This window comes from Protomyctophum parallelum (genome assembly GCF_964188405.1).
Source record: "Protomyctophum parallelum genome assembly, chromosome: 7".
NCBI lineage: Eukaryota > Metazoa > Chordata > Actinopteri > Myctophiformes > Myctophidae > Protomyctophum > Protomyctophum parallelum.
Genome location: NC_139705.1, coordinates 11,337,141 through 11,356,083, shown reverse-complemented (window position 1 = coordinate 11,356,083; position 18,943 = coordinate 11,337,141). Strand labels below are relative to the sequence as shown.

General features: G+C 41.8%; 1 protein-coding gene across 1 annotated transcript in view; it reads left to right on the top strand.

Annotated features, from left to right (window-relative positions):
* The window catches only part of LOC310861930 (cohesin subunit SA-1-like), a gene marked incomplete at its 5' end in the record, with an annotated part of 22,659 nt that extends 6,662 nt beyond the window's left edge, over window positions 1-15,997 (top strand). Inside the window, 18 exons of the mRNA XM_083769666.1 lie at window positions 1-86; window positions 357-449; window positions 1,951-2,043; window positions 2,185-2,385; window positions 2,508-2,575; window positions 2,744-2,831; window positions 3,384-3,467; window positions 6,991-7,077; window positions 7,481-7,640; window positions 8,482-8,612; window positions 9,774-9,875; window positions 10,624-10,757; window positions 12,230-12,358; window positions 12,880-13,010; window positions 13,394-13,616; window positions 15,145-15,225; window positions 15,515-15,638; window positions 15,826-15,997. The exon at window positions 1-86 is cut by the window's left edge and continues 18 nt beyond it. Of these exons, the coding sequence (XP_083625792.1) occupies window positions 1-86; window positions 357-449; window positions 1,951-2,043; window positions 2,185-2,385; window positions 2,508-2,575; window positions 2,744-2,831; window positions 3,384-3,467; window positions 6,991-7,077; window positions 7,481-7,640; window positions 8,482-8,612; window positions 9,774-9,875; window positions 10,624-10,757; window positions 12,230-12,358; window positions 12,880-13,010; window positions 13,394-13,616; window positions 15,145-15,225; window positions 15,515-15,638; window positions 15,826-15,885 (2,075 nt within the window). The 3' untranslated portion in view covers window positions 15,886-15,997. The remainder of the gene's footprint in view (window positions 87-356; window positions 450-1,950; window positions 2,044-2,184; window positions 2,386-2,507; window positions 2,576-2,743; window positions 2,832-3,383; window positions 3,468-6,990; window positions 7,078-7,480; window positions 7,641-8,481; window positions 8,613-9,773; window positions 9,876-10,623; window positions 10,758-12,229; window positions 12,359-12,879; window positions 13,011-13,393; window positions 13,617-15,144; window positions 15,226-15,514; window positions 15,639-15,825) is intronic.
* Between the last annotated feature and the right edge of the window lie 2,946 nt (window positions 15,998-18,943).

The following is an 18,943-nucleotide window of genomic DNA, read 5'->3' as shown; positions in this document are numbered from 1 at the left end:
AGGGTGCTCTGATAGAGCTCATGATATGTGCTATCAGACAGGCAGCTGAGGCTAAACCCCCTGCAGGGAGAGATGTGGGCAAGAAGGTGGACACACACACACACACACACACACACACACACACACACACACACACACACACACACACACACGCACACATTCTGTGTTTTCCTCACTGGCCTATACAATACTGTTATTTTCTGTGTATCTGTTACTCTACCTTGTACATCTGTTGTCATGTTACCATTGTGTCGCTCTGTGTGTGTGTGTGTGTGTGTGTGTGTGTGTGTGTGTGTGTGTGTGTCTGTGTGTGCACGTGTGTGTCTGTGCGTGTGCGTGTGTGTGTCTGTTTTCAGGTCTTAAGCAAGAAGGATCAGCAAAGCCAAGCTCGAGACAGGATGCGTATCACCAACCATTTCATCCCTGTCCTGCCACAGCTGCTGGCCAAGGTACCCAGGAGAGAGTGGAGGTATCTGGGTGGCATGGGGCTAGAGCACCAGCCCACCACAGCAGAGTTGATTCCTCCACGTTACCCCAGTAAACACAGCTGTCAGGGGATTCATATAGTACATTGCACACTTTCAGGGTGTAAATAATACCTCAATGTGTCCAACAATTAGGCCCAAACCACACCAATGATTCGCCATGCAAGGCCTTGCAACCAGTAGTTGCACTCGATCCTGTAGGTTCACACTCTATAACATACGACGAATTAGACCGTTCCTCACCCAGGAATCAGCCCAGCTCCTAATCCAGACAACAGTCTTGTCAAAACTCGACTATTGTAACTCCCTCCTTACTGGCCTACCAGCATGCGCACTTAAGCCTCTCCAGCTGATCCAAAATGCCGCAGCTCGCTTGGTCTTCAACCAGCCAAAATTCTTACATGTCTCCCCCCTGCTCCGCTCCCTCCACTGGCTCCCGGTCGCTGCCCGCACAGAATATAAAACTCTGATGCTGGCATTCAAAGCAACCAAAGGTATGGCTCTCCCATATCTTGCAAGTATGATTGAACTCTACAAACCCTCCCGCTCACTCAGATCAGCCAACGCAGGGAAGCTGGAAGTACCCTCACTAAAAACGCCGGGACAACGCTCCACACGTCCCAGACTCTTCTCCCTTCTGGCTCCAAAACTGTGGAATGCACTTCCCATTGCAGTCTGAACTGCAGCATCACTCCCAATCTTCCGCCGTAGTCTGAAAACCCACCTTTTCAGACTCCGTCATGGCCCATAGCACTTACCCTACCCCCTTAGATAGCACTTCCGTAGACTTAGATAGCATTTGATACAGACTTATAGCATGTTATGTAGACAGCACTATAATTCCATTGTATATAGTCATAGCACGCCATAGTACATATGTATAGCATAGTAGTATATATGTATAGTTTCATTATATAGATATTCCACTGTTACTTTCTTAGCTTACGCATGTTTCATGATAAATGCTTTTATGTGATGTATTCCCATGCTTTTGTTCTTGCTTAATGTAAGTCGCTCTGGATTAAGAGCGTCTGCTAAATGCCTAAATTGTAAATTGTAGTTGCATGCAACCATTATCCCCGATGACAGTTGCAATGAGTTGCATTGGTGTGACATGTCCTTAAAACTGTTTAGTTGCAAGGAGTTGCGACTATTTGCATTGGTCTGGTTTGAGCCTTACAGTAGTACAGTACATGTTCTATAATTTCTTTATTATAGTGCCAATTTATTTAATCATAACAAGTTGTCTCAAGACACTTAACATATTGAGCAGAGACCTGACATTGTTTACCCACTTTCAACCTGGTGTTTTCAAATGTTTAAAGAAATAGTGAAAATGGCATTGTGAGCTTGTACATTTCAGAAATGTTTTAATGTAAAATAGCGGCCGGGTGAAGGAGTGGGGGGTGGTCTTTAACTAACTATGGGGGCTACACTAATCCTTTCCTTTACCTCTGTGCTCCAGTATTCTGCAGACACTACGTATGTGAGCCGCATCCTGGATGTCCCTCTCTACTTTGACCTGGAGACCTACAGCTCCAATGGAAAACTAGACAAGGTTGGCAGACAGGAAGTCACCCAGTTTACCCAGAAGTTCCTTGGTGACACAGTTTGGCTTAACTTGACCAGGCAGCTATATTCACATTTCCTCTCTATCCCTTTTCTCTCTCTCTCTCTCTCTCTGTGTGTGTGTGAGCAGTACCTGGATCTGCTGCTGGAGCAGATGTGTGACATAGTGATGAAACACACAGAGGCCAGTGTGCTGGAGGCGTGCGCCTGTCTGTTCATCTCCCTGTGCTCGGAGCAATACACTTTCTATGCTCGCTCCAAAACAGCCATCAGCCGTCTGCTGGACATCCTGACAGACCGCTTTAACCCCTTAGTCAGCAATGTGCTGGAGGTACACACACACGCACGCACACACTATCCATGGCCCACCACCACCAGAGACTCACTGTCTTAGACCTCAACAAGGCTCAGTTGGCTGCACATGGTCATGCATGTTGTGTATGTGTGTTTTAGGGAACTGCTGATGAAGATGACCTGTATGGTGCTGCCACAGCTTTGACCAAGATTGCTGCTCTCAGCAGGTAAATCAAAACAGTGAGTGCAAGTGCATGTGTGCGTCCAAGTATATGTCACTCGGTGTGTGTTATAATTCTCGGTGTATGTGTGTGTGTGTGTGTGTGTGTGTGTGTGTGTGTGTGTGTGTGTGTGTGTGTGTGTGCGCGCGCGTGTGTGCGTGCGTGATGTTTCAGATCATTTAATATAACCGGGTTACAGCTCTTGGAGCCCTGTCTTCAGCTGCTGAAGAAGGGTGTGAAGTCCGCAGACATGAACAAGCAGGTGTGTGTTTTCACACACGTTGAACTCAGCCACCATTCACATTTGCATACATTTTGAGTGATTGGACGTACAACCACTTGAACCCCATCCCATATTCTATGGCCAACATTAGCCAAAAAATGTAGATTTTCAAGCACACAACGCAGACTATTCGTGAAGACGGACAAAAGCTCTCCGAGTAGAGATCCAACTCAGGTGCAGTTTACAAAGTAGAGGGTTTAAGTAGTTCAAAGGTTAAAAACTGAAAACAAATTGCTATCAGTTTAGAACAAATTCATAAAACGTTAACCACTACAATTATACATAACGGGGGTTAGACGATGCATGAAATACATGCTATTATCATATTTCGACCATGGTCGAGATCATCAGACTTTCCGGTCCTTCACACACACACACACACACACACACACACACACACACACACACACACACACACACACACACACACACACACACACACACACACACACACACACACACACACACACAGTTTAACAGCAGTGGTTAAGACAGATCCTGACTAAGATTTTCTCCTCCATATGATTCCAGCTGATGGTTCCAGCTCTGCATACTGCTGCCTCCCATCTGTTCTGGACCAAGGGGCAAGTGTTGGACAGTTCCTCTCCTGCCGTGGTAACCACATACGCACACACTCATTCATTCTGCAAAGAGCAAAGGACAACCTTAAAATGACTTGATGCAGCAAAAAAATTCAGAAGCCAAATGTTTGCACAGTGAAATATACTAGGGGTGACCAAATGGAAAGATTGTATTAACCGGTTACCGCCAGGACTTGCCGGCTAATTAATCGTTATCCGTTAAGAAAAAAATTCGCTATTTTACCCATTAAAAATAGACAAATATACCGTGCACTATTAACCATTAAACATAACAATATTACAACGAGGAAGAAGAAGAATTACACACATTGTTTTCCATAAGAAATATGGTGTTTAAACGGGAGGATTATACAATCATCTTGCCGGTCACGCGGCCTGCTGTCAATCAGTGCACTAGTGCGTAGGCTACAGTATACGCACACATGTATCGCTGACCGGTCAGGAAGGATTAGGAATAGCCTATATAGGCTAATATACAATAGGCCTACTAAATAAGCATTGGCCTACACAAAACAATAAATGAAATCGGCAAGTTCTGTGCTTTTCAACAAAAGTAGAAATGCATGCATTGCACATTGAGCAGCGCAAGGCCCCAGGCCCACAGCCAATTGAGGCCAATTACAGAACATCAACTCCCAGTCCCATGTAAACGTGACACACTAAAATAAATAAAACTAATATAAAAGAATTGAACAAGTTACAACGGTTGAAGGGTATATAGTAATTAACAGCAAAACATTGTCAAACGAAAAAATATATTAATCAGTGTGACTGTGAGAGCAAATTGGAATACTTGAGTGGATAATAAAATAAACAGGGCAGGCCTGCTCTGTGCCTATAGCCGCCTTTAGGCTTTGAGTTTGACGCTCTGGGGCCACAGGCCAATAGCCACTGCCAGCCGCAGTAGCACATTAACAAAATAAAATAAAGACCAGGCCTACCTTATCAGCAGCATCACAGTGTCCCAATTGTTTAACAGTTTTTATTCAAAAAAATCAACATATCCACATGCTCAGGGGTTAAGCTTGTGCGCAGTCTATTGACTACAATTCCAATTTGGGGGGACAGTCTCTCATGTAGTTGTCCACTTCTGTCGCTGAATCATTAGCTGCTCCAAGCGGGTGGTAGTCCTCTCCTAGGAGCTGACGCATGGCACTTTCCTTATCCACAGCAGCAGCCATCGGCTCGTCCTCGCGATCCTCCTCCTCTTCATCAGTTGCAGGGCCAATTTCTGCAACACCTTTAATTGATTGAATACTTTATTAAATTTGAACAGTTTGCAAATAGTGCCTGTCACTGTGTACTGCAGTACGACTACGAACTACAAATTATATACAATGGTGGTGGTGCTAAAGGGATAACACAAAAAGTAATTAAAGTATACAAAAAAAATGTATATAGCCTATACAATAAATGTCAATAATATTCACCTTCATCATCGGCCTGTTGATTCGCATTCTCCAATTGTACGTTAGCGCAGATTTCTTTCAGCTTGGCTGTCGCAGCGTCTCTCTGCCTTGGTGTGAAGGAAGGCAGGTGTTTATGGCGAGGGTCTAAGGTGGTGGCGATCAGGGCTGGTTTTGAGACCAAGTCAGCCGTGTCAACTGACATGCGATCCCGCAGGGATTTTTTTACCTTGGCCTTGAACTCTGCCACTTTTGGGGTGTCATTTGTGGAGCTCGCTAGGTGGTTGTTCAGGAGGCTGAAGGTGATGGGGTAAATGTTTGAAATCGACACCTCTGATTCTGTTGACATAACGGTGGTCACAGTTTTCAACTTCTTTAAAACAGGTAGGACATCTTCAATCATTTGCCAGTGTTCATCTTTTAGCTCAAGGGTTCTGGCATCCCTCAGCTTTGTTACTGTTCGGTCGGATAGAACAGTGGTGCTCATGAAGTCTCTCGAACATATCATACACCGAGTTCCATCTGGTTTTGCATGACTGGATGAGCGAGTGTTTAGGCTTGTTCATCGAGTGTTGTTTTTCCTCCAGTACCTTTGTGGCACGGGTGCTGTGGTTGAAGTGCGCAACAAGTCGCCCTGCTGCACCGATAACTCGTTGCAAATACAGGGCAAAGCCATCGCTGATTGCTAGTTGCAGTGTGTGTGCGTAGCAGGGAACCGAGTCCCATGTCACCTGGGCGGGGGAATTTGCCGAGACGATGTTACTAGCATTATCATGCACGCATGCACACACCTTCCCGGCCAATCCCCATAACTCCACCGAATCATTCAACTTGGCTGCCAAGTTGTCTGCCGTGTGTCTGTTAGGCATGCTCTGTGTCAATAAGATGGCTGATTTAACGTTCCATTCCTCATCAATATAGTGCACTGTTACTGTCACATAGCTCTCGGTGGTCAGTGCAGTCCAGCAGTCCGTCGTTATAGCCACAGATTCGGTATGATCCAGTTGTGATTTGAGCGTTTCTTTTCCCAACTTAAATCGCGCCTCAATGCGGCGGGTGATGGTCTGCCTTGATGGAATGTGGTAGTTGGGCTCGACGTAGCCCATCAATGCCCGAAACCCCCTACCATCGACAACACTGATTGGCATGGTGTCCCATTCAACCATAGTGCATACTTTCTGTGTGATCGCCTCTGTTTTGGTTGGGTCACATCTCCTCCCCGCGAACGCTAGCATGCCAGGCAGCGTTGCTTGTGCTGCTGCACCCGAGGCCGATGGGTTTGGGTGGCGGTTATCCAGGTGATACTTCATTGCTGAAGTACTGGAGGTATATTTCATCGTGAAATTACACAGATTACAAGTGACCTCATCAACATTCTTTTGTGTAAAATGCTGCCAAACGGTACTTCTTTTTGCGCGCTGTTTCATTTTTCGTCTTTTTCTTTTTCCCTCCTCTTTTTCCCTCCTCCTCCACTACATGCAGTGTTTTTGTTTTGGGGGAAGTGGAAGTCACGGCACATGCGTGGTTGCACTGGCAATGCAGGTGGAAAGAGGGGCTTGGCGCCTTGGCCGCGGTGCCCGCTCTCGGCGCTTCAAAATAAATTTATTTTTATTTTTATCGGTAAACCATTAGCCGTTGTGTTGTCGGTAACCAATTAATTAAGTAACGGCTAACGGCTAACGGTTATCGGTTGGACACCCCTAAAATATACTACTTTCACTGTTTTTGTTCACTGACTGGAGAATAAGAACTGAAGCTCTTATTCTCTTTAGTTGTTGGGGGGCAATGTATGGAAGTAATGGTGTCCAATCTGCACACTGGAAAAGGGTGATGTCTCATGCTCACATTGAGAACTCAATTAAGATAAGTCCATTTAACAAAAGAAAACACCATCAGGTGATTGCCGTTCACCTGCCCCAATTTACAGCTTGTATATCGCCCAATTTCAATTGGTAATTCAATTTATTGTATCTTTCTATTTAAAATGTCTCCCAGTCTCCTAGTTGTTGTGCCAATTGAAATTTAAATGTGTGAATGTTTTGGATGTCCAAAATAGGGACACCAGTTGTCAGTGGTTAAGCTGTGTTAATCAGTCACAACAACAATCGGCCAACTCCTTCTCTCTTCCAGATGGAGCAAGTGAGCAAGGCGGTGAAGTCTTTCTACAAAGTGTCTGAGAAATGTCTGTTCTCCAACCAGGCGGAGATCAGAGACAAGGTCAGATCTTCACTATAGAATCAAATCCGATTTACTTTTGGCCAGTTCAAATGTTAGCCCAAATTAGGGGGGCTTGCCAGTATATCACCAGATGATGATCATCCCTGGTTCATTTCCAAGTGTGTGTGTCCTTCTGCGTCTCTCTCCCATTTCCTGTCACTGTCTCTTTTCCATTCTAAGTAAAAACTGCAACAACAAAGAAAGACAGTAGTAGGCTGTAAGAGTGACTGATGTGTATGCCTACTCTCTCTGTGTGTGTGTGTGTCTGTGTGTGTGTGTGTGTGTGTGTGTGTGTGTGTGTGTGTGTGTGTGTGTGTGTGTGTGTGTGTGTGTGTGTGCGTGCGTGCGTGCGTGCGTGCGTGCGTGCGTGCGTGCGTGCGTGCGTGCGCACTGTCCTCTCCAGGCCTTTGAACTGCTGTGTGACCTATTGCTGCTGTACAGCAGCAATGTGGTTCGTACCCAGGCAGACCTCAAGATGATGATCCCTCAAACCCTCCAAATTGAGATGTCTGGCTTCCTCGTCGATTTCATCTTCACCAATCCCGAAGACGACGAGTTTGCTGGTGCGCCCACGCGTAATAGAGCACAGAACGTGACTCGCTCAATCAATCAATCAATCAATCAATCCGTTTACCGCTTTGTTCTTTCTTCTCTTATTTGGTTTTGTTGCCAGATTGAACACATCATTTACCGTACTTTTAACTTTTGTACTCTCAACCTGTGGGTCTCAGAGTACATTATGTACAATTGAAGGCCTTTTTTAATATCTCAAGAAAAAAAGAAAGAAAAGAAAAAGAAAGACCATTAGTGCATGCACCAAAGGTAATCAACCAAACTAAACTGTAAATACTGGTGAAACATTGTCCAAATTGTCAAATGATAAAAGAAAGAGCTAGGCAAATTTGTGAAAGTAGATCTGCTTATTTTCACTATATTTATGTGGAATCAAGTCAAACTAAATGTAGTGCCTAAACTTCTACATTTCCAAGTCAGGGTTGGGGGTCCCAGTTCAAATGTGATTATTTTGGGGGGGTCCTGGCCTGAAAAGGTTGAGAATATATCTATGTACTGTACGTACTGGTATATATGTAAAGTATAGGTGGTTCATTAGCTCTCTACTTCCACAATAATTTGTTCTGGACACTTATATTACATATCGAACAAGTGAATCGGAAAGGCCCCAAAGGATGGAGTACATCCTATTCTTGCTTGACATGGAAGCACAGCATAGCTATGAATGAACCTCTTATCTGTTGCTTTGACCATCTCTCTCTCCATCTTTTCCTCCTTCAGGTGACTATGCTTACAACTGCAGTATGGTTCACCGCTAATATTGACCAGTGTTGACTCATACTTTGTTTGTTTAGTTTGTTTAGTTTGAGACAGTCTGTCTTCCCTACCCAGATGAGACGGAAGAATTGAAGCTAGCCGCTGTCCAACGGAAACGCAACCAGCTGGCTGGCTACTGCAAACTGATAATCTTCGGAGTGCTGGACCTCAAGGCTGCTACAGATGTCTTCAAGTATTATGACAAGGTGGAGAAAATGCAAACAAAATCAACTGATATGTTCTGTGCTACAAGAGTCTCCTTCCATATCTCTGCTGTCCGGAGGAAACCTCATAACTCCAAAATGTTAATTTTTCAGGAAATGTAAAATATACTGTACGTTTTTAAGAAAATGAATAAAACCTTATATATTTAAAACGATTCAATACTGCCTCATCAAAGTTGGTGTTGTGACTTTAGATATTGTCAATTACTTGCATGGGAAGGAGAGAGGTGGTGGAGTTAGCTGTTTTTGCAGACAGTTTGAGGGTCCAATGAAGTTAAGAGGTTTTGTCCAATACGTTTTACTACTTTCCATTGGTTCAATATTTTCAAAACAAGGGTGTTCAATAGCACTGATTTCCTCCAGACAGCAACAATATGCAATGTAATTGACCTTTTAAGTTGGATACCATCAAATAAAAAGATGGGTTCAAGGCAATCTTTGTGTTTACACACACCCTCAAAACTGGACCTAGGAGGGGCTAGCGCCCCTCAAACATCAATGGCCACCTGACAGTTTTCTCAATAGCATAATATCAGACTTTTTGCAGATATTATCACCTACCTCCAGAACCCAAAACACTACCCAAATTAATGGAGATCGTTGAAGAACATGGATTTAGTTTTTTGTGCAAAACTAATCCTTGGAATGGATTCAGAATCATGAAAAACCCCTAGTTTCATATGTCACATGCTACTTAAAGAATGATGAAATTTTAACTTTTTGGCCTTATATAGGATGTTATGGGTATTGTCACATATTATGCTAATAACTCAATTTCCCACAGGAGTTGAATTTCAAACTTTTAGTACATGTTATTAGACACATTTAGAAACACATTGGTGAAGAAAGTTCTTGGTAACGATTTAGTTCCCAGATTTTCATAGATTTCTCTTACTATTATATATAATAAGCAGCACAACAAAATTAATCCCAGTCAATAAACTAGTATAGCAGTGTGCCAGGTAAAATAAAGCCAGGATTATGTCTGCTTTACAAATTGTGAGCTTGTCGGTATTGGTAGTTGATCGCTTCCTTCCAGGAATGTAGAAATGTGGAAAGCCCTACATGGCCAAGATGACAGAGGATGGTGTCTGGGAAATTAATAATGACAAATTCCTTTCCTGCTTTCCTTCTCTACTGTAGTGCTATAATAACTTTGGTGACATCATCAAGCTGTTTCTAAACAAGAGCAAGCTCATCGATCCAGTCGAGAGTGCCAAGACCGTGTGTCTCTGCCTGCAGCAGGTGTGTGTGTGTGTGTGTGTGTATGTGTGTGTGTGTGTGTGTGTGTGTGTGTTTATAAAATACCAAGTATTATATTGCCAAGTATGAGGTTCCCACATGGAACATTGTGTATTGACAAGTGACAACACAACCTTAGACAATACATGACCACTTTTGAGTATAAAGTAGGTGGGGTTTCACTGTAAAAAAACAAACAAAAACACTTGTGTGAAGTGAGGGGCCCTCTTATTATCATACATCATCATACATCACATTCCGTGCTCAAACAATCAAATCATCACATTCCATGGTACAAACACACACTAAGCTGTGCATAGGAGGGCTCTAAAATAATAGCGCACATCCTCTTCTTGGTGCGAAAACAGAACCATGATAAACAACGCGGGAGCTCGCAACTCACTTTTGAATGCTCAAAATGTCTATTTACGACAAACGGCAGGTACGACGTTTTGACCCTTTCGGCCTTTTTCCAAGTATAAACAAGAAACGGGAAATTACATCTTTATATACAAAGATCACACCCGTGTGAAGTGAGGGGCGATCTTATTATTGTACATCATCTCATTCCGGCCAATCAGAATTTACACAAACGTTCAAAATTGTCCATTCATTATAAATGGGATTTAATGTTTGTGTAGGACAAAGTTTGTGCACATAAATAAAGTTTGTGTGTGCACATAAATAAAGTGTGTGTGTGTGTGTGTGTGTGTGTGTGTGTGTGTGTGTGTGTGTGTGCGTGCGTGTTCAGCTATTCACAGAGCTGGGCCCTACTGAGAACACAGGGAGGGAGTTTGAAGAGATCACAGGATTGGCCAGGAAGCACGCCATGAGCTTGGGTGTCAACCTGCAACGCATCCAAGAGCCACTGCAGGCCCTGCACAAGTTAGTCCCTCCACCTCCTTGTTTTGCATTTAGCTGATGATGTTCTCCACAACCACATAAACCATTGCACCCTTATATAGGGTATGTGCATGCATAAAGTGAGTGTCAAATCGAGTGGAAAATGAGTTTAACGTCACTTTCACTAGTAAGAAACCACACCACTGTTCAAGATTAGGAGTATTTATTGCACAAGTGAGATGTGGGTGTAATGATGAGGGGCCCGGGGAGGGCAAGACTCGTAGTCTCGGGAGCGTGACGACCGACCTGCTCTGCCCGGGAGCGGTCGGTCGCCTCTGCTCGGGCTCCTAGGAGAAGGAGAGAGAGAGAAGTGTTAGCAGGGCGATGCTGAGGATGGAGGAGGTTAGTTGAGGAGGAGGGGGGGGGGGATTTGACAGCACGAGGCGGTATCAAACGGGTAAGGAACAATATGAGATGTGTATTTATGCTGTGGGGAATGTTACGTGATTGGCCGTGTGGCCGTGGGGACACAGGTGAACTTGACGAGGAGATAGGGGATGGGAGTGATTAGGTTGAGCAGTGGGTGGTATCTACTCCTGAATCTACATTGAACACAACTACATTAATGCAATTATATAGGACTTTTCTGTTTGAATGTACGTATGGGCTGTCGAGGCACTCGGTAGGTGTTCCCGCATAACTTCCGGGTATGATCATGATGTCACACGCATGCCTTGTATTCTGGGGAAAATATTAAGCGGAAGTAGCAGATCGACAAGCTCACAAGGCGCATCGACGTGACACATTGTGACTATGTAGATCGGTTACTTATTTTGGGTGAAGAGGTTTGTTTTAATTAACTCATTTCAAAGTAAAAAGTTCCAGCATGTGTCTCCACAGTAAGCTGAATTATACAAAGTGGGAATGTAGTTTCTAGGTGAATATTTGACGTGCCAATATCTGCCATTGAGCCCCATTATACATTTCTCAAATTTGAAAGCACTATATTTCTAAAACTATGAAACATTTAAAAGATTCCTTTTCAGGCAAACATGTCCACCGTAAGATGAACCTAAATACTAGGTGTGAATGAGGTTTATAGGTGTAAGTATGTAGAAATATTAGCATGCCAAAGTTTGTGCTATTGCCATTGAGAATGCATTGGGCGTTTAAGTTAAATAACTCAGAAACTACAAAACATTTCAAAGTAAAAAGTTCCAGCATCAAAGATGGGACTTGAACCTGCGGCCTCCAGATAAAAAGCCAAATAGATAATGACAGAAAAGCCAGAGGCTTGTTTCCATTGTGATTCATAAACAGGACAACAAACGATAGACAAAGTTATGTTATGTTTATTTTTTTGTAATAATGTTGTTACTCAAAGGCAAATATAATGTGTGCCACAAATGCAAAACTAACTACCGGTATGCTGAAAGTAACTAGCTTCTATCAAAAAGTGCATGAGTTTCAAAAAAATGTGTGTGTGTGTGTGTGTGTGTGTGTGTGTACTTCAGACAGGGTATACACTTTGCGTTCCATGACATACAGGAGGTGGAAGGGGGGACCCAGCCCACAAATCTGCTGTTTCTGGAGATCCTCAGTGAATTCAGCTTTAAAGTTCTCCGCCAGAACCGAACCCATATGTGAGGAGACACACACAACATGCACACTCCTTTACCTGCTGCTGTCCTTATTAACAAACCCAGAAGTCGCTGAATTAGAAGTCTGCTGTCCCGAGCATGAATAGTTTTGAAAAAGGGCATACACAAGTTGATATCGTCGTTGAGGCACTACAAGTCCACTGTGTACTGTATATTGACAGGATTACAAATAGCACCACTCTGTTAAATGCACAATAAATAATAAACGTCCGGCCTGGGCCATGGCTCAGTGGTCCAGGCACCTTGGCTGGTAATCCAGTCTGGCAGTGTGCCACGGGTTCGGCTCCCTATCCCGACAGCCCTTACTGCATGTCTTCCCCCCATCTCTCTCCCCATCTCCTGTCCCTCCATAAAAAATATAAAAATAAAGGCGAAAGCCAAAAAACATAATATATTAAACGTCCCTTTTCCGTCATTCCATTCGTGGCAAAGTGCTATGGTAACTACTTATAACAGAATTGAACTAAGAGTTTTTTGTATGTTTTTTCACTTCATTTTAACAGAATTGCCATCCTTAACGCTGAGTGCTCCAAGGCTGCCCTCTCCTGGCCATCTGTCAGAATGTACCATCGTTCCTTGAACACCTGTAAATCCAGCCCTATGCAGCCAAAACGCAGGAGGCCCACCAGCCCATGTGAGAACGAGCCACATCATTTGTCATAATAATGTTTTTATGGGATCATATACGTATAATTACAGGAGTCATTGTATTGGCATTTTATCCCCAAGAACCCAATGCTCCAGGGTGCATGTGTTTGGTCCGACGTACTAACAGTACAGACAGGTATTAGTCTGACATCCTACCCAAAACCCAAATCCTAAAACTAACCACGGGTTGTTTTTAACCTTCCACGGGTTAGTTTTAACCTGCCGTGCATGTCGGGAGCAACGTGTGTGTTTTAACACGGGGATGGGCTAGTTGTAACCGGCCACGCGTGTCGGCAGCACCAGTGTTGTTGGACTAATGCCTGTCAGACTGTTAGTATGTCTAACCAACGTATGCACTCCGTGCTCCAGGGCCAGCCCTTGGGTCAGAGAGCAGTATCCCATTTCCGAGCATGGTGAAATCGACTTTGCTCAATGGGTCAGAGGGTGGCGCTCCCAGTAGCCCATTGCCGAGCAACCTTGGACGACCAGCCTTCAGCTCCACCGTGCTCCGCGCGGAGCCAACAAAGCTCTTAAGCTTGGATGAAGACAGACACATCTCTGAAACGGGCTCTGAAGAAGACTTCTCTGAGGGGTATGTTTTGTTTTTTAACAGTGTAACAGCAGTGTGATTTTCTTTTGTAGAAACCCCATTCAAACTTTAATTATGAGACACATGCTGGAACTTTTTACATTGAAATGTTTTGTAGTTTCTGAGTTATTTAACTTAAACGCCCAATGCATTCTCAATGGCAATAGCACAAACTTAGGCATGCTACTAGTCCTACATACTTACACCTAGAAACCCCATTCACACCTATTTAGGTTCATCTTACGATGGACATGTTTGCCTGAGAGGGAATCTTTGAAATGTGTCATAGTTTTAGAAATATAGTGCTTTCAAATTTGAGACATTTAACATGTGGCTCAATGACAGCTCTATAGGCACGTCAAAAGTCACTTTCACCTAGAAACTCCATTCACACTTTTTTATTATTCAGCTTACTGTGGAGACACATGCTGTAACTTTTTTATTTTGAAATGTTTTGTAGTTTATGAGTTATTTAACTTAAACGCCCAATGCATTCTCTATGGCAATAGCACAAACTTTGGCATGCTACTAGTCCTACATACTTACACCTAGCTACCCCATTCTAGCCTACTTAGGTTCATCTTACGGTGGACATGTTTGCCTGAAAAGGAATCTTTGAAATGTTTCATAGTTTTAGAAATATAGTGCTTTCAAATTTGAGACATTTAACATGTGGCTCAATGGCAGCTCTATAGGCACGTCAAAAGTCACTTTCACCTAGAAACTCCATTCACACTTTTTATTATTCAGCTTACTGTGGAGACACATGCTGTAACTTTTTTATTTTGAAATGTTTTGTAGTTTATGAGTTATTTAACTTAAACGCCCAATGCATTCTCTATGGCAATAGCACAAACTTTGGCATGCTACTAGTCCTACATACTTACACCTAGCAACCCCATTCTAGCCTACTTAGGTTCATCTTACGGTGGACATGTTTGCCTGAAAAGGAATCTTTGAAATGTTTCATAGTTTTAGAAATATAGTGCTTTCAAATTTGAGACATTTAACATGGGGCTCAATGGCAGCTCCATAGGCACGTCAAAAGTCACTTTCACCTAGAAACTCCATTCACACTTTTTATTATTCAGCTTACTGTGGAGACACATGCTGGAACTTTTTTATTTTGAAATGTTTTGTAGTTTATGAGTTATTTAACTTAAACGCCCAATGCATTCTCTATGGCAATAGCACAAACGTTGGCATGCTACTAGTCCTACATACTTACACCTAGCAACCCCATTCTAGCCTACTTAGGTTCATCTTACGGTGGACATGTTTGCCTGAAAAGGAATCTTTGAAATCTTTCATAGTTTTAGAAATATAGTGCTTTCAAATTTGAGACTTTTAACATGGGGCTCAATGGCAGACCTCGCGTTCATTCACAACGGCCTCTCCCTTTCTGTTGTCGTCCTCAGTTTTGCACCACAGAATGGCAGACTTCCCTCACTAACAACGGCCTCTCGCTTTGCAGTCACTATTAAATTATTTGTTATTAGATACTATAATGTGTATTCATGTTGTTTTTTAGGTCCTTGATGCACAATGTGAATACCCAGAGTCTACAACATGACTCTGACCTCAGCAATCTGGACTCCCACATGCTCACAATGTAAGAGGGGGCATTAGCCACTTGGTACATCTTTCTTGGAAATGTCTTGAATTAAATCAGTTACTACCACTACAATGTTTTACGCCTGTGTTATAAATGATCTCTTATCAGTTTAATTATTGTCATTCCAACATTCTTAATATTATTTCCAAATATATCTGTCATTTTGGACAATAATTCTTCATATTGCGATAAATTAATAAATCAACCTGGAAATGGACTCTGTATCGCCGCACTCGCAAGGGTGGTCAGCAAGCGATCGATGCCAGATTTGTGTTTTGCTTTCCAGCCTGTCTCTGATTGATGAAGATGAAGAGGAACCTACAATTGAGGACTTTGACGATTGGGAAGAAGGGCAAGCTACAATAATTGAGGACATCAATTCAACAATCAACTCTGGCTGTGGACATACGGTAATGCGTGGCTGTGTAAATATATCCTAATAATTAGGCTGGGTAGATGCAGAGGACAAATTTCACATATATCTGCAAATGTAGTGACAAAAAATACCCCAAAGGAGTGGGGAAACCAGCTCAAAGGTCTTCGGATAGAATGTCCGCCCCTGCTTTATACAACTAATACTTCCTCTTTGGTCTGCAGCAATCCACTTCCACTTATCAACCCTCCACCAGGTCCAGCTTCCTTGAGGACTTGTTCTAGTGATTGTCCTGAAGAACCTGGGACGTCCCGCAGTGAGGGCCCTGGAGTCCCAGGAGCCCCTGGGAGACTTCAAGAAAATGTTAACAATGTTGATATCAGTTATATATCTAATCTCTACTATAGTTTGTTGAAAGAAATACATTTGAGTGCATTGGCGACATCTTGCATGTTAATTAGACCAGCATTTGTTTGACTCATCTCGCTAAATAAGTTATTGTATGTAGTTATATTTACAGTATCATACAGTTATTGCATACGGTTCCGTCTGAGTGTACTGCTGCCTTTTTGTCTGTGTGGCTATGTGGCTAGGTGCATACTAGTCTTGTGCAGAACAATTGTCAAGCTCCAGATGAGAATAAAAACATATTAAACACATAACGTCCCTTCTGACAGTCTTTATATGAGAGGGGTTGCTTATCCAACAGTGAAGCACTATGTAGTTTAATTTCCATATCTCATATCTTCTCATCCAGGTTGGTCTCTTAAAATGATTTGTCTTGGATTAGTTAGAATTTTGGAAGAAGGCATTTCAATTTTCTATCACATTGAGACTAAACCAGGCCAATCAAAATTTGTATGGCCATTATTTGATCAGATCTTTTGATGATATACTATGGCAGTCAGCCCTGGCAATATTAGTATATCAAAGCAACGCAACTTCTCATTTGCCAATTGTGACTTAGACAACCGATCTAATTTTCAAATCCTCAAAAATGATGAAAAACGGCGTGCTATAGTATGCCGTACGATATGGGCTATAGCCCATATCCTCGCGGTGTATAGCGGTGTATGAGAATAGGTGTTGCGGAGGATGAGAGGCATTCCTCTCATCCTCCGCAACACCCATTCTCATACACCCATCCCCAATGCATTCTCTATGGCAATAGCACAAACTTTGGCATACTACTAGTCCTACATACTTACACCTAGCAACCCCATTCTAGCCTACTTAGGTTCATCTTACGGTGGACATGTTTGCCTGAAAAGGAATCTTTGAAATGTTTCAATAGTTTTAGAAATATAGTGCTTTCAAATTTACAATGGGGCTCAATGGCAGACATTGGCACGTCAAAAATCACTTTCACCTAGAAACTCCATTCACACTTTTTATTATTCAGCTTACTGTGGAGACACATGCTGGAACTTTTTACTTTTAAATGTTTTAAGAGTTATTTAACTTAAACACCCAATGCATTCTAGTCTGTGGCAATAGCACAAACTTTGGCATGCTACTAGTCCTACATACAAAATGATGAAAAACGAGGATAAAAAAAAAACAATATTCAAAAAACGATGGGCTATAACCCATCGTTTTTTCATTTTTTTCAAATCCTCAAAAATGATGAAACACGGCGTGCTATAGTATGCCGTACGGTATGGGCTATATCCCATGTTCAAAAATGATGAAAAACGAGGTTAATTCTTTTTTTCAAATTTTCAAAAAACGATGGGCTATAACCCATGTTTTTTTTTTTTCATTTTTTTCAAACCCTCAAAAATGATGAAAAACGGCGTGCTATACTATGCCGTACCGTATGGGCTATAGCCCATGTTCAAAAATGATGAAAAACGAGGTTAATTTTCTTTTTCAAAATTTAAAAAAACGATGGGCTATAACCCATGTTTTTATTTTTTTATTTTTCTCAAATCCTCAAAAATGATGAAAAACGGCGTGCTATAGTATGCCGTACGGTATGGGCTATAGCCCATGTTCAGAAATGATGAATAACGAGGTTAATTCTTTTTTTCAATTTTTAAAAAAACGATGGGCTAAAACACATGTTTTGTTTTTTTCCCCATTTTTTTCAAATCCTGAAAAATGATGAAAAACGGCGTGCTATAGTATGCCGTACGGTATGGGCTATATCCCATGTTCAAAAATGATGAAAAACGAGGTTAATTCTTTTTTTCAAAATTTCAAAAAACGATGGGCTATAACCCATGTTTTTTTTTTTTCATTTTTTTCAAACCCTCAAAAATGATGAAAAACGGCGTGCTATACTATGCCGTACCGTATGGGCTATAGCCCATGTTCAAAAATGATGAAAAACGAGGTTAATTTTCTTTTTCAAAATTTAAAAAAACGATGGGCTATAACCCATGTTTTTATTTTTTTATTTTTCTCAAATCCTCAAAAATGATGAAAAACGGCGTGCTATAGTATGCCGTACGGTATGGGCTATAGCCCATGTTCAGAAATGATGAATAACGAGGTTAATTCTTTTTTTCAATTTTTAAAAAAACGATGGGCTAAAACACATGTTTTGTTTTTTTCCCCATTTTTTTCAAATCCTGAAAAATGATGAAAAACGGCGTGCTATAGTATGCCGTACGGTATGGGCTATATCCCATGTTCAAAAATGATGAAAAACGAGGTTAATTCTTTTTTTCAAAATTTCAAAAAACGATGGGCTATAACCCATGTTTTTTTTTTTGTTTTTTTTTGAAATCCTGAAAAATGATGAAAAACGGCGTGCTATAGTATGCCGTACGGTATGGGATATAGCCCATGTTCAAAAATGATGAAAAACGAGGTTAATTTTTTTTTCAAAATTTCAAAAAACGATGGGCTATAACCCATGTTTTTTTTTTTTTTTTTTTTTTTTCAAACCCTCAAAAATGATGAAAAACGGCGTGCTATAGTATGCCGTACGGTATGGGCTATAACCCATGTTTTTTTTTTTGTTTTTTTTTTCAAATCCTCAAAAATGATGAAAAACGGCGTGCTATAGTATGCCGTAGCCTACGGTATGGGCTATTAGACGAGCGTCTAAAAATGGGATAAAAAAAACGTCAAAAAATAGACGTCTAAAACACGTCTAAAAATAGACGTGTTTTAGACGTCTATTTTTAGACGTTTTTTATCCCATTTTTAGACGCACTTCTAATAGCCGGCTATTGCTCAGTGGGATAAAATGCTCATGTTCAAAAATAATGAAAAACGAGGATAAAAAAGAATTCAAAAATTCAAAAAACGATGGGCTATATAACCCATTTTTATTTTTTTTCATTTTTTTCAAATCCTCAAAAATGATGAAAAACGCGTGCTATAGTATGC